The 12,922-nt window shown below is 47.6% G+C and overlaps 1 protein-coding gene across 1 annotated transcript in view; it reads right to left on the bottom strand.

Moving 5' to 3' along the window:
* Positions 1-12,922, bottom strand: part of BAIAP2L1 (BAR/IMD domain containing adaptor protein 2 like 1) — a gene marked incomplete at its 3' end in the record, with an annotated part of 84,891 nt that overhangs the window by 13,389 nt on the left and 58,580 nt on the right. Inside the window, exons 6-12 of the mRNA XM_079718459.1 lie at positions 12,054-12,191; positions 11,236-11,388; positions 8,387-8,554; positions 5,583-5,730; positions 3,403-3,610; positions 2,707-2,784; positions 1,101-1,281 (exon numbers count right to left, since the gene is read on the bottom strand). Coding sequence (XP_079574585.1) covers positions 1,101-1,281; positions 2,707-2,784; positions 3,403-3,610; positions 5,583-5,730; positions 8,387-8,554; positions 11,236-11,388; positions 12,054-12,191 — 1,074 coding nt within the window. The remainder of the gene's footprint in view (positions 1-1,100; positions 1,282-2,706; positions 2,785-3,402; positions 3,611-5,582; positions 5,731-8,386; positions 8,555-11,235; positions 11,389-12,053; positions 12,192-12,922) is intronic.

The following is a 12,922-nucleotide window of genomic DNA, read 5'->3' as shown; positions in this document are numbered from 1 at the left end:
CTCGCCTCCCTCCTCTGCTCCCTGAGGGTGCCGAGTCCACCCCCGCTTCAGGACTTTTAAACTTTCTGCTCCTTCTGTCTGGGAAGCTCCTCCCCTTGACCCCTGGGTCTCAGATGTCACCCCCCCAGAGAAGTGCTCCGCTGCAGGCTCTGTCATGTGCCGCCCAGATCCCCTTCAGGACTGGGACTGGTTCTGGCTGTGGGGAGATGGCCCTCGGCTGGCAGCGCTGCTCGGGAATCGCTCTGGCTAAGACCCCGGCCCCCAGATGCTGCCCCAAACCCAGGCAGCTCCAAGGGCCGTCCCAGCCCAGAGGTCTCGGCAGGGGCAGTGGAGGCACCGGCCCAGCCTCTCCCTTCCGTATGGGGCCCGGGCGGCTCTCATCAGCACCCGCACTCGTTCTCAGAGTCAGCTTCCCAAAACACCCAACCCCTGACCTCTGTCCAGGACGTCACCTGATCCCTCATTCCTCTCCGTAGCTTCCAGCATTAATATTTGTGTTTACTTCTCATCGTCTGCTTCTTATCACTAGAACCTAAGTTCCAGCAGAGCCAGGGGCTGGTCTTGTTTATCTTTGCGTCTCCAGAGCCCACACCGGGGCCTGGCCCAGAAGACAGAGTTGTCAGAGGAACAGACGAAGTGACTCACAGCCTCTGTGCCTCTTACCGGCTTGTTTAGGATTACAGATAACGTACACACAGGGTTCACACAGCACACTTTCTGAAGGTGTAATGATCAGATCGCTATGTTCAACCTTAAGTCTTCCTTCAGAAAACAATATGAAAATGGAAGAAAATGCAGAAAAAGGTCCCTACAGGTCTAAAGGACTGCAGCCATGACCCAAAGTAAGGAGAGCTTAAAACCTGATACAGTCTGGCAAACGATGGACCTACTGTGTGTAAACTGTCATTTACAGATAAACTAAAAACAAAAGGGGGACTGAAGTTAAGGAAGTTGAAAGGCTGTGTGGCAGGGGAATCTGCAGGCCCTGGGAGCAAATCTCCACCCCGCCTGAGGGTCATCACCTTCCTGTGTGGAGGGAAAAGCACCCCGCATCACCAGAGCCTGTTGTTCAGGATCGGGGTGCACTGGGCCTTACTCACAGGAGACGTGGTTTCTGGTTTGGACACTGGTGCTTTAAAGGTAGAAGCGTTTTGGGAAACAGCTCCTTTCTTTTCTGCAGCCGCCCCCGTGGATGAGCGTTCTAAGTAATCCGGTGGGGGGATGACGACGCTGCTTTTCTCAGACAAGTTCATCGTGCTCACGCTCCGTACGGATACCAAGCTAGCAAACAAGAACCAGAGGATACAAGTTAGATGTGACCTGGCCCCTGCACCCCAAACATCCCCAATCTCCTATGGCCAGAATTGCAGTGGATTAATAATCCAATACAGTGAGGGAGGAGGAGATTACCCCCACACACACACACTGTATATGACACTGCAGTGTTTCTGCTGACTTATAAATGTACACTCGAAAGAAATCCTTTAAAAGACATGACAAAAGAAAAGGAGAGGAAAACTGGCTCAATTAGGGGCTGGCTCTTAATTCAAGGAGTTCAATAAGAAAATACAGCAAATGCCTTAAGCAAAAGCATCGAGCACTTCGGACTAAAAAATCTCAGAATTTTAACATCCTAAAAATATTTAGTTTCATTCCTTGGCCACTGGCAGCTGAGCTATTCTGCAAGGGACGGGGACACACAGATGGCTTGGAGCAAGTATAATGGGAGGACTTGCGGGGGGGCATCAGGTGCAGCGTCCGTGGTCCGCCGGGGGCATGGGATGGGTCAGGACGGTTGCTCTGACATGGGAAACACCGTGGCCAAGGTGGTCTGTGGTCAAGACGATGCCACGTTCAGCTTGGACATGTTTCTGAGGACCCACACCACATACAAACATTCACATCTTGGCTGGGAGACACCTGCCTGGGTTAGTCTAGTCTTGGGTCCACCACTTCCAGCTCCTTGAGCAAGTTATTACACCTTTCCGTGCCCCCGTCTTCTCAATTTTCAAGCGGGGACCTATCTCACAAGGTTGTATGACGATTAAATGACCTGGTCAGTGTAAGGCACTTTGGACAGTTCCTAAGCAACGGTGATAATGATCATATCTGGGTGGGATACAGACGTGAGGGGGCGGTGATGGCACAGAGGTGCTGAGTGAAGCCCGTTGATGTAATTCGAGCTTAGGGGGCAGACACAGTGGCCCAGGAAGCACCAAAAAGGAAAAAAGGACTGAGGACAGATCCCGAGGACACCTATGTCTAAGCACAGGGCAGAGGAGAGGTCTGAAAGGGTACTGAAGATGGATGGCTGGTGAGGTAGAGGGGAAATAAAGAGTGAAAGGGCAAGAGAACATTCCAGATAAAGTGTTCATCAGTGTTAAAGGCTGCCGAGTAAGACCAAGACGGAGCACATGGGCCCTGGATTCAGCTGCGGTGGGCGGTGGGGAGAGTGCTTCTGAGGCTGAAGGGGGTTCTGAGGCGCGTCTCTTTCCAGCAGATGGTCAGTGAAGCACGTGGGCAACAGAAGTCAGGAAGGAAACAATCATGGAGCAGCAATCCCCCGCAACCCCCCACTATTCCACACCGTCTGCGGCCTCCCCGTGGGCTCTGCTGCACATCCAGATTAATCCCGACACGCCTGAGAACACGAGGTCGAGGTGCGTGTTCTGCCCCTGGGCCATCTGAGCCGCAGGCAGGTCCTACCTTGGCCCGGGCATGCTCATGGTCTCCTCCTCGTTTTCCTCCAGCAACTTTGTGTATGATGACGGGAACCAACCCCTCCTGCAGGTGAAGAGTGGGGAGAAAAAGACCTCGCTGGGATGCTCACAGCAGACAAGCAAACCATAAACACACCCAGGAATGGCTCGGTCACAGCTCAGGGGCCGGCCGGGCCACTTTCATCACAGGCTCCCATAGGTATCTTATATACAGCATCACTTTTATTTGGATTCCCTTTTTGTCTTTTGTTTCCATATTGGTTTTACTTAATACCTGAATAATCTACACAGAAACTTGATTTAACCTACTTCCTGTAAAGCTTATGCACGCACAGTTGAAATGATGACAGTGGCATTTAAACTATCAGGTGCTAAATCTTAACAAAGTATATCTTGAGAAATCTGAAGTCACGTGAAAAAAAACATTTAAAACTACTTTCAGAAGTGACTCCTATTTATTTATGCATCAAATTTATCTATATACGCACACACATACAGAAAACAGTTTGGGAATGACTGGGAATAGAATAACTGCAGTTTACTATAACTATCACTAAACTATGAACCTAACTGTGGTGAAAATGCTAATCTGCCCACAAGGAAGACCTGCTACGAGGAGAGACAGCAGCCCTCTCGGTGTGGGACCGCTGGACCCCGTGTGGAGGCCGCTCCCGAGACCTACACTTTGGTGGCCTCGTGCTCTCCGTACAGCCAGCCGTCCTTCTCCTCGGAGACGAGCAGCGTGATGACATCTCCCTGCGCGAAGCTAAGTAAGGTCTGGTTAGCGCCGGCTGTGTGCGGAAAGATGGTTTTCACTTTCTGCTTTTTTACCCTGTTCAGTCCGGTGGCAACAGAAACCGATCGCTGTAAACTGGGGTCATCTAAAGAACCTGTCAAAAATGAACCAAGCGGTGATGGCTTTTCAAGGAAGGATGATCAGGCAAGTTCAAAGGAGCCAACCCCAGGAAACCACCCGCCCCCATCTCTCCAGCACACTCATTCTACTGAGACACCAATCGGATTATATTTCCACACCTCCACCCATGTCTGGATGGACAGGGACAGCAAGGGACAGCAGCAGAGCCATGGCCCGAGGCCTCTCAGAGGAGGATCCCTGTGGCTAAAGGCTCTTTTCCAGACCAAGAGGATAAAGTAGTGTAGCCAAGCTTCGTCTGCACTGATTCAATCAGGATGGCTCTTAAAGAGGCAAAGTGCTCCACCACCAAGTGGCCCACTGCTTTCCTTGCCCCGCTCCCCCGAACAAATCACAGAAGGGCTGTGAGGCACCAACTCAGACCAAACTGTCCAAGGCCTGTGCCACAAAAAAGAGAGAAACCGGAAATGCAGATGTCCTTGCTGCCATGGCTGCTCACCTGCGAGCTCGGCAGGGATGTGGTGAGGACAACTCACGTGTACTGACCCCTCCCCCTAGGTGCCGTGGCAGAGGCAGGAACCAGACTGAACCAGATTCAGGCGGCCTGGCTCCACGGCCTAACGCTGCACTACGTCGTGTCTCAGCTCAACGCAGGCTGATATCTACCAGCACTCCCCCCGCCGCCCCAAAATTGGAATGGAAAGACTTTTTTCCACTCAAATTTTGCTAGCCCACTATTTACTATAAAATAATGCAAAATCTCTTTCTGCATCATTCTCGCAAATTCTTACTAAGTACAATGTAAACTCTGCTATCTCTTCAACATGCCGCACAGTCTAGTTACCTTGGCTGTATTGAATTCAGTGATTTTCATTTAGCTTTTACCAATAAAAACCAAAGAATCATTTGAATGACTGGGCTGCACACAGCACTGTATATTTTAACTTTATATTATATATAACTTATGGTTCTTCAAAGGCAAATGGCTACAGAGCATCATCTTTCCAGCTGACATTCTGAAAATCCCGTCTCTTCCCCAAGAGCTGCACGCGCTGGACAGCCCATGGGCTCTCGTGAGCAGCACACCGTGTGACTGCCACGACTTCACGCCCAAGGGGCCCGTGAGTCCCCCCAACAGAGACGGGTCTGGCGCCACGACAGTCTTGAGGTCCTGGGTGCCAAAGACTCTGTGTACGCAGAGTGGAGCCTAACCAAAGCCACCTGAAATGCCTGCAAACAATAACTGGTCCCGGGCTTCCCTGGTGGCGCTGTGGTTGAGAGTCTGCCTGCCGATGCAGGGGACACAGGTTCGTGCCCCGGTCTGGGAGGATCCCACATGCCGCGGAGCGGCTGGGCCCGTGGTCCATGGCTGCTGGGCCTGTGCGTCCGGAGCCTGTGCTCCGCAACGGGAGAGGCCACAACAGTGAGAGGCCCGCATACCACAAAAAAAAAAAAAAAAAAAATAACTGGTCCCAGTTTACTGAAATAGAGTCAACTGGGTTAAGAAATGCAAGGAGTTAGAACCTAAGCCCCCAGAAAGCATGAAGTGCTCTGTTAGAGACGATGAAAACACCGATTATAATTCAAACAAAGCCTACTGGTAAGACTGATAACCATTAATTTTGTCATGTGAACTTCTAGTTTGTTTCATTGAAAAAAAAGAAATTTTAGTCCAATTGCCACAAATACGTAACACAGCGTGAGGCTCTGTAAGTTATATCCCATTTCTTTGAAAATATAACACCTTTCAATAGGATGTTCACTCTATGTAAACATCAATCTGTATATAGAATTAGCATGTGTCAAAGCAACATGTCTTATGGTTTTAGAATAAACCTAGACTCCATCAGAAGGTGTGAGCTCCTCCAAGCCAGTGTGGAGGGGGTGCTACCATACAAGTGTATTTACCTCTATCTCAAGGCACACTTATCCTAAATATTTAAAAAAATTTTAAGGTACTTTAAAAGAAACCCAACTAAGTATCTCACCTGTTGAATTATTTTTTCTTGCTGAATTCTGTGCGACTGTGGCTGGGTTATTAAACATATCAATCAAAGGGCTGGTTGACGCTCTGCCTGAAGGAGCCGAGGGGATCTTCGGTGAATATTTAGAAAGGGTGTCATAACCTCGCCCAACCTGTGAAAAATTCCTTATTAGTTTAACATTAGTATAATACAGCAATGGCATTAGACAGATCCCCAGGACTGTTTTGCATTACATGCTTTAAATTCCATTTTTTTCCCCAAACTTTTTGTAGGGCAATGCCCCTTTTTGAATTATTTCAAGAACACCACATCCGTTTTTCCATTTTTGTCTTTTTTTTTTTTTAAAGAAGTTACTCCCCATTTTCCCCACCCCTTGAAAAGCACTCATCTCCTTCCTATCTCTGTGGATCTTTAGGCTCCCTTTTAAGTGCGGCTTGGCTAAAGGCATCTACATTTAAAATTTTTTTTCCACAGAATTTTGAGTGCATTACTCCATTACTTTCTAACATCTTATTTTCCAGTATCAGTGGGATTCTCTTTTCTTTGTGAGTAATCTATTTTTGCCCTCCCTGAAAGTTTTCAGAATCTTCTCTTTATCGCTAGCATTCTGCCGTCTGTTGAGGTTCTGGTCTTTTCCATTCAGCCAGGATCACCCTGCCTGCTGTGTTAAAGGCCAGGCTACCATGGTCATCTCTGCCGGACCTCGGTTAGAGCAGGGCGGGGGTAGAAGTGGTGGGAAACAACAGTGTGTACCTGCGGGCTAGCCACGGCCTAAGAGAGGGAGAGGGTCGATGTCTGGTGTCCGCGCTGCTGGAAGGATGAAGTCGCCATTTACTGGACGGGAAAGACTGATGAGAAGCGGGGTTAGAGTGAGAGCGCCTCAGGTTTGTGGTTTTGGACACGCTGAGTGGGAAGATCCCCACTAGACATGCAGGCGGTGAGGCCCCAGGCGGCAGCTGGACGTACCTCCCACGTTTCAACCCAGCTAACATTATGTTTATCCTCTTTGATTTTTTTTTTTTTAAATCCTGTTTTTGCACTGTATTTTGGGAGAGTTCTCTGGCTTAATTTCCAAAGCTGATTCATTCTGCTAAGGAGCCCAGCTGTTGTTTTGGGGTGTTTTTGGAGGGGACGAGGGGGAAATGAAAAACTTTAATTTTAGAAAAATTTTGAACAGGTACAAAAGTAGAGAAAACAGCACAATAAATCTCCATGTACCCAACACCTAGCTTCAACAATTACCAATCCACGGCCATTCTCGTTTCCTGTATGCCCCATCCATCTTCCCCCACAACTGGATTATTTTGAAGCGAATCTCAGACATACCATTTTAACTAGAAATAATAATCCTTTTAAATTTCCAAGACCGCTGACTCTTCTCTGTGGTTGTGATAGCCTTTCATTTCATCTCTTTTCTCCTCTGCCCTGTTGGCTCTGTTGCCCCTTTTACTTGTCATTCCAGTTTTTACTTTGGTGCGTCTTTTTATGACACTGGTTTCCCCCACCTGTTCAGTGACGGCTGGTTGTCTGTCCATCTTTGTAGTGGGTGGCGGTCCCCATTCTTTTTACTGTACACAACGGTCTGTGTTTTCTCTGTGCTCGATCGCATGCGATGTGGGGAAGAGGCAAGACACACCCCCAGGAGTGAGCCCCACCCTTCAGTCCACACATGCTGTTTCAGTTCACAGACGAAAGCCCAGGCTGCCTGTGCTTTAGCACAGGTGGGACCAGCGGAGGGACCAAGCGGCCTGGACGGGCTGCACCAGCTCCCCAGCCGACAACACATAGGACACCCCAGCTTCTTCCCCACTTCTTGGATCCACTGGCTCTGAACTGACGGCTCCACCCTCTGCAGGAACCTCGCCCTGCACATCTTCCCTGGGGCTGAGACGTCCTTCTATTTTCATTCTCCACATGCCAACCTTGCCTTTCTCGCTCTGGAGACTCCTTCAGCGTTTCTGGTCCATTGACAGCACCTGCTCTTTATTTTCCCATGCGGTTATGGATCTATTAGGCAGGTTGATGGCTGGTCATTAATATCTTTGCTGTCATTTCAGAGGGCTTTATATGGACAGGGAGGGTGGACTGACTCATGTGTTCAAACTACCTGCTGGATTCGAATCTCCACACGTGTTTGTGAAAAAATAATAAAGCCCATGTTCAAAGAACAGTGAACTACGATGCTTGAATTAATTACCTGGAATACTGGGGTGATTATTTTTTTCCTCAGGTGCCTTATGTAGTGATGAATGGCACCAGAGTTTTGCTAATCTGTGTTCTAAGACACTTTACGCTTCCTTCAATGGGAATAAACTTATAAAGTTGGAATCATTACAATTAAAAACAGAATCAGTGGGCTTCCCTGGTGGCGCAGTGGTTGAGAGTCCGCCTGCCAATGCAGGGGACGCGGGTTCGTGCCCCGGTCTGGGAAGATCCCACATGCCGTGGAGCGGCTGGGCCCGTGAGCCATGGCCGCTGAGCCTGCGTGTCCGGAGCCTGTGCTCCACAACGGGAGAGGCCACAACGGTGAGAGGCCCACGTACCGCAAAAAAAAAAAAAAAAAAAACCCAGAATCAGTGAAAACATCTCTGAAACAAAGATTACAGTGCTAACACAGTGTGAAACATTTTCACATCTAGTTTCAAATCTGAAGGTAAGGGGATAAAAGAAAAGGCAGGCCCTAGAAGTAGTACAGGAGGACCCATGATTTCCACTAACAAAGAAGGCCTTGGTCTGTCGTGCAAATTTGGCTGAAATCTTATTAGCAAACATACAACCGAAATCTTGAGGAGACAACCAGCTCTTACCATGCTGCTTCTCTCGATCATGGGTGAAGGCAGAGGCGTTCCAGACATTGGGGTGGAGATTGGGGTCTTAATTTCTTCGATCATATTCATGATTTTCTCTGGTACTTTGGTGGCATCACCACATGTTTCTTGCCACTTAGGCAATTTGGAATTGATCAATTCTGCGGACTATAAATTCAAAAGAAACAAAACCAAAGACAAATGTGTACTGTTGGAAGGACTGACACAAATTACAAGTACTACTAATGTCTTCCTGGCTTACCACCGGAAGTGTGGGAGCTATGAGTTAAATTCAATGAGGAGCTTAAGCACCTACAAGGATCTGCTGTGTCTTATTTGCTGAGGATGTAGAGGCTCCTGTTCTATAGGAATTTACCGTCTCCCTCAGGGTGAATACAGAGTTCAAGACTAATACAAGGATTGTACATGATTCAAAAGAAGTTCAAAAACTAAAAGGGAAGGCAGAGCAATCCGTCTTAATCCCCATGTTTCCCCGCGGCCCCAGAACTGCCAATCCCTGCTGTCTTCCTCCCACAAGAAGCACCTCTGACCGAGCGACAAGACCAGCAGTGGACTCTGTGTGTGTGTACGTTCGTGTGCACTAAACACTGTCCTAAGTACTTCATCCTTGTTAATTCACTGCATCTGCCCCACAATCCTAAAGTAGGTACCATTCTCATCCCCATTTCACAGATGAGGAAACTGAGAACTTTGAGAGGCTAAGTAACTGGTTAACACAGCCTTCCGTGGTAGATCCAGGACCCTGAGGTTTCAGCTACTGGGACCTCAGGGAAACCGGACTGGCGTGTTAGAGGAGTGAATCAGACCTGCCCTAAGAAGTTCCTCTACAGGACAGAGGGACTAGAAGCAAAGCGTGGTGGGTCTTCAGAGTCGGGGGCAGTGCTGAGGGGAAGCCCCGCCCACAGGCCAGCTGGTGCTCTGGGGCAGGCGGACCATGGGCCTTGCAGAAAAGCTGGACTGCTGAACAGACAGATGCAGAAGGACAGCGACGAGACCCCTTAGCCCCAGAGGCAGAGGCATCTGTCCTGGTTCCCACAGCCTGGCTCTTCCTCCAACTGGACTCCCAGACTCCCCGTAGCCTTTCCGAGAACCCCTTTTTCCAGGGCGGCAATCTACTTGGAAAAGGGAAGTAGGGGATCTTTTTTGAAACTATTTTCATAACAACCACACTGTTTTCATCTAGGCTCTGTGTCCATCAGAAGTGGGCTGGGGGAGCTGGTGTAAATCCTAAGCCCCGCCCCTCACACTACCCTGTCCCCTGCCTGTGACGCAAACACACTGCGGACCAACTACTAAGCCTGCTTCATCCAGGACTGGGATCAGGGAAGGCACAAAAGCGGTTTCAGAGACTTGAAGAGACTTCTGCTAGGGAAAGGAGGAGATCTGGCTTGCGTCACACTAAAAAACGTAATAGGGACTCAAGGTTAAGTGTAAGAAAGACTCTGTCAACAACTAGAGCTCTCTGGAAATAGGCCATGTTGCCTCACGACACAGCAAGTACCCCATTACAGGGGGGTGGTGTCACCACAGAGAGCTTCAATGTTGCTTCTGTGCCCCTCCGGCCCACGACCCTGCCCCAATAGGACACTGTCACCATGGAAACATTAGTACATATGCACTGGTGACAAAAGCGATCATCTAATGCAGCATATTTTTCTTTCCTGTAACAACCTGAGACCTTAGGTATTTAGATTTGGTAGCTGAATATTCCTTCAAGTTGCAAAAACTTTATGGAATATGTAACCTGTGATATATGCATACATACAAGTCCAAGTTTTTCTTTCCCCTGAAAAGAGGAAGTTGCGCTATATTCAAGCTCTTACAAAGCTTCTCATATCACGGAGTGCTCTCTAAATTACTTTATTATGAATAACAATGAATATTTGACTTCAGTCAATGCTAGTTCTGGATGCTTACATAAGCCCAAAAGAATTCATAATTTAAAAAACAAAAAGAGAGAGGAAAGGAAATTTAACACACGGTTTGTAATGATTCCTGGAAATATAACCTCACAACTGCACATGCTGAAGGAGAGGGATAAATCCAGTCACGCAGCTGATGCGACCTTGAACAGACACACAACCTGAGGAGGAGTGAAAAAGGAGCCCCGACCAGCTGTCCTGAGGCTGTGAATGGGGTCTGTGGCCTGGGATAGAATTTCCAGCAACGCCATCTACATGGACCCCCAAGGTGAGCATCTCAGGCTACCCAGGTGGACCTGGGGCCTGCCGGGACTCACCCCGTGGTTCTGGGGAAGACACTGATGTTGCAGATGCATCAGAAAGAGTCTGAGAAAAGCTGACTCATGGGTGAGAAAAGGAAAAAAGTGCCATTTCTCAGTTATTCATTAAGTATGAATGTGTTACTAAATTAAACACTATAAACAAGCATTTGACCATTTCATCTACATTTCTAAAAGTTTACACATTCAAGTTGGTAAAAAATTATTTCCTTGGGGAACTTCCCTGGTGGCCCAGTGATTAGGAATCCACCTTCCAATGCAGGGGACGTGGGTTCAATCTCTGGTCAGGGAACTAAAATCCCACATGCCACAGGGCAACTAAACCCATGTGTTCTAGACCCCGCGTGCCGCGATGAAAGATCCCACATGCCACAGCTAAGATATCCTGTGTGCCGCAACTAAGACCCAGTGCAGCCAGATAAATAAATAAATAACTATTATAAAAAATATATTTCCTTGGAATCTTCTCCCTGGTAAAATAAGCCTTTCGCTTTATATTTGGGCATGTATGGAAGGTGAAGCATTTCAAGGGCATTTAAATATGAATAAAATTAGTCCACACAACGCAATTTGCCACCACACCCACCTGTAAGTGATACTGATGAATGTGATTTGCGAAGCTGCAGTGTTTGTCAACTAGGAAGCAGAAGCGCCTTTTCTCTTCAAGTAGAGCTTCTTTGCAACCATCTGCAATAAATTTCTGGATTTCATTCTGGCGAGAAGTGATGGTTTCTACATACTAGGAAAATAAATAATAATTATACACGTATGACATGAGGAATCAAATAGCTACACAGCCTGACACTTATCTTCTCCCATCTTTATGCTTGGTTTATTTTGATAATGGAGTAAGTGCTAAATGCAGATAAACATTAGACAAAACGACGTACTTGTAACCTGATCTGAGCAGATGGCAAATTCTCATTAAGATCCCTGACTCATGCTTGGAGAAGTTGCCAAAGGCCTTACATTCCACTGGGCAATTTGCACAAAATATTACTTTGTAATCCAGCGATATGATCATGTTTTACTGGAAAATCGTGGGACCAAAAAGTTCGGAACCAGAAAGTTCAAGTTCAAATCCCAGTTCCAAGTGCCAACCATGTGACTTAACCTAAGCCTCACTTTCCCCATCTGTAAAATGGAGATAGTAATGCTTATACTGGGGAGTCCCTGACCCTCCCTGAGTTGGGAGAAAATGTCAATGCTCTTGACTAATTATCCTTAACTCCAAGGAACTCGGAGGCCTTCAGCTCCTACCAAGTCGAAATGCTTATTTTTAACTTTCAACAGCAGCACAACAGTGACAGATGAAGTATAGACTGACTGACGTGAGCACGCTTCCCAGTTAACTGTACAAATCATCAACCCCAAAATAAAGTAAAATAGTGCTGAAAAGTTCACCTCAATCTCCTTGTGTTCATATTTGAGTGCATTTCGTCCTCCTTGACTTTTCCTTCTGATCTTCTTCAATTCAGCTTGAGATTTCTCCAAAGAATCTAATTTATTCCTGTGTTCTGCTTGGTATCTTTTGAGAGTCGCCTGTAAGTTAAACGTTGCACTTATTTTTACTGCAGCACCAGGCAAAGTGTCAGGCGGTTACTCTTGCTGCGTTTCCACTGGGCGTGGTGGCAACAGGCCCACACTTTGCGCTGCCCTGCCTGGCTGCAGGTATCCCCACTTCACACCACCCCCCTCCGCTCCTTTGACTTCAATGTCCTGTCCTGAAGTTCCCCGTTTATATGATGAGCCCCTGACCAGAAGGGCAGCTTCTCGGAGGAAAACAATGTCGTTTCTTTCTTTTATTCCTTTTTTCTCCAAGGTTTTTGGACACTGGGTGCCCTGTAAGTACTTTGATGAATAAATGAACAATATCAACTCACACACTCCTGTTTTATGACTTAACAATTTCAAGAAACAGAATGAACAAGAGCCATCGCTTCCGGTGATTCTGAGGGCTGTGAAACAAGAGCGTTTTGGAGCCTCACAGACCTGGGTTAGAATTCTGGCTTCATCCCTCATTTCCTGTGTGATCTCAGCAATTACTTAATTTTTCTGAAATCCATGCTTACCCTCTAATCTGTACAGTGGGGATAGTAAGCGTACCTACGTTACAGAGTTTCTGTGGGGATAAAAATCGGATAATGCACGTAAAGGGCTTGGTATTACATCCTCCGGGCCACAGAGCGCGTGCACGCAGGGCAGCAGAACTTCAGGGTGACCCCCACCGCTTACTGCCATGCAGGGCTTGTGGAGAAGAAGGGGGGCTTCGG

This window comes from Hyperoodon ampullatus, assembly GCF_949752795.1.
Source record: "Hyperoodon ampullatus genome assembly, chromosome: 14".
Lineage (NCBI taxonomy): Eukaryota > Metazoa > Chordata > Mammalia > Artiodactyla > Ziphiidae > Hyperoodon > Hyperoodon ampullatus.
The sequence above is the reverse complement of the archived record's forward strand: the minus strand, read 5'-3'. Positions and strand labels throughout refer to the sequence as shown.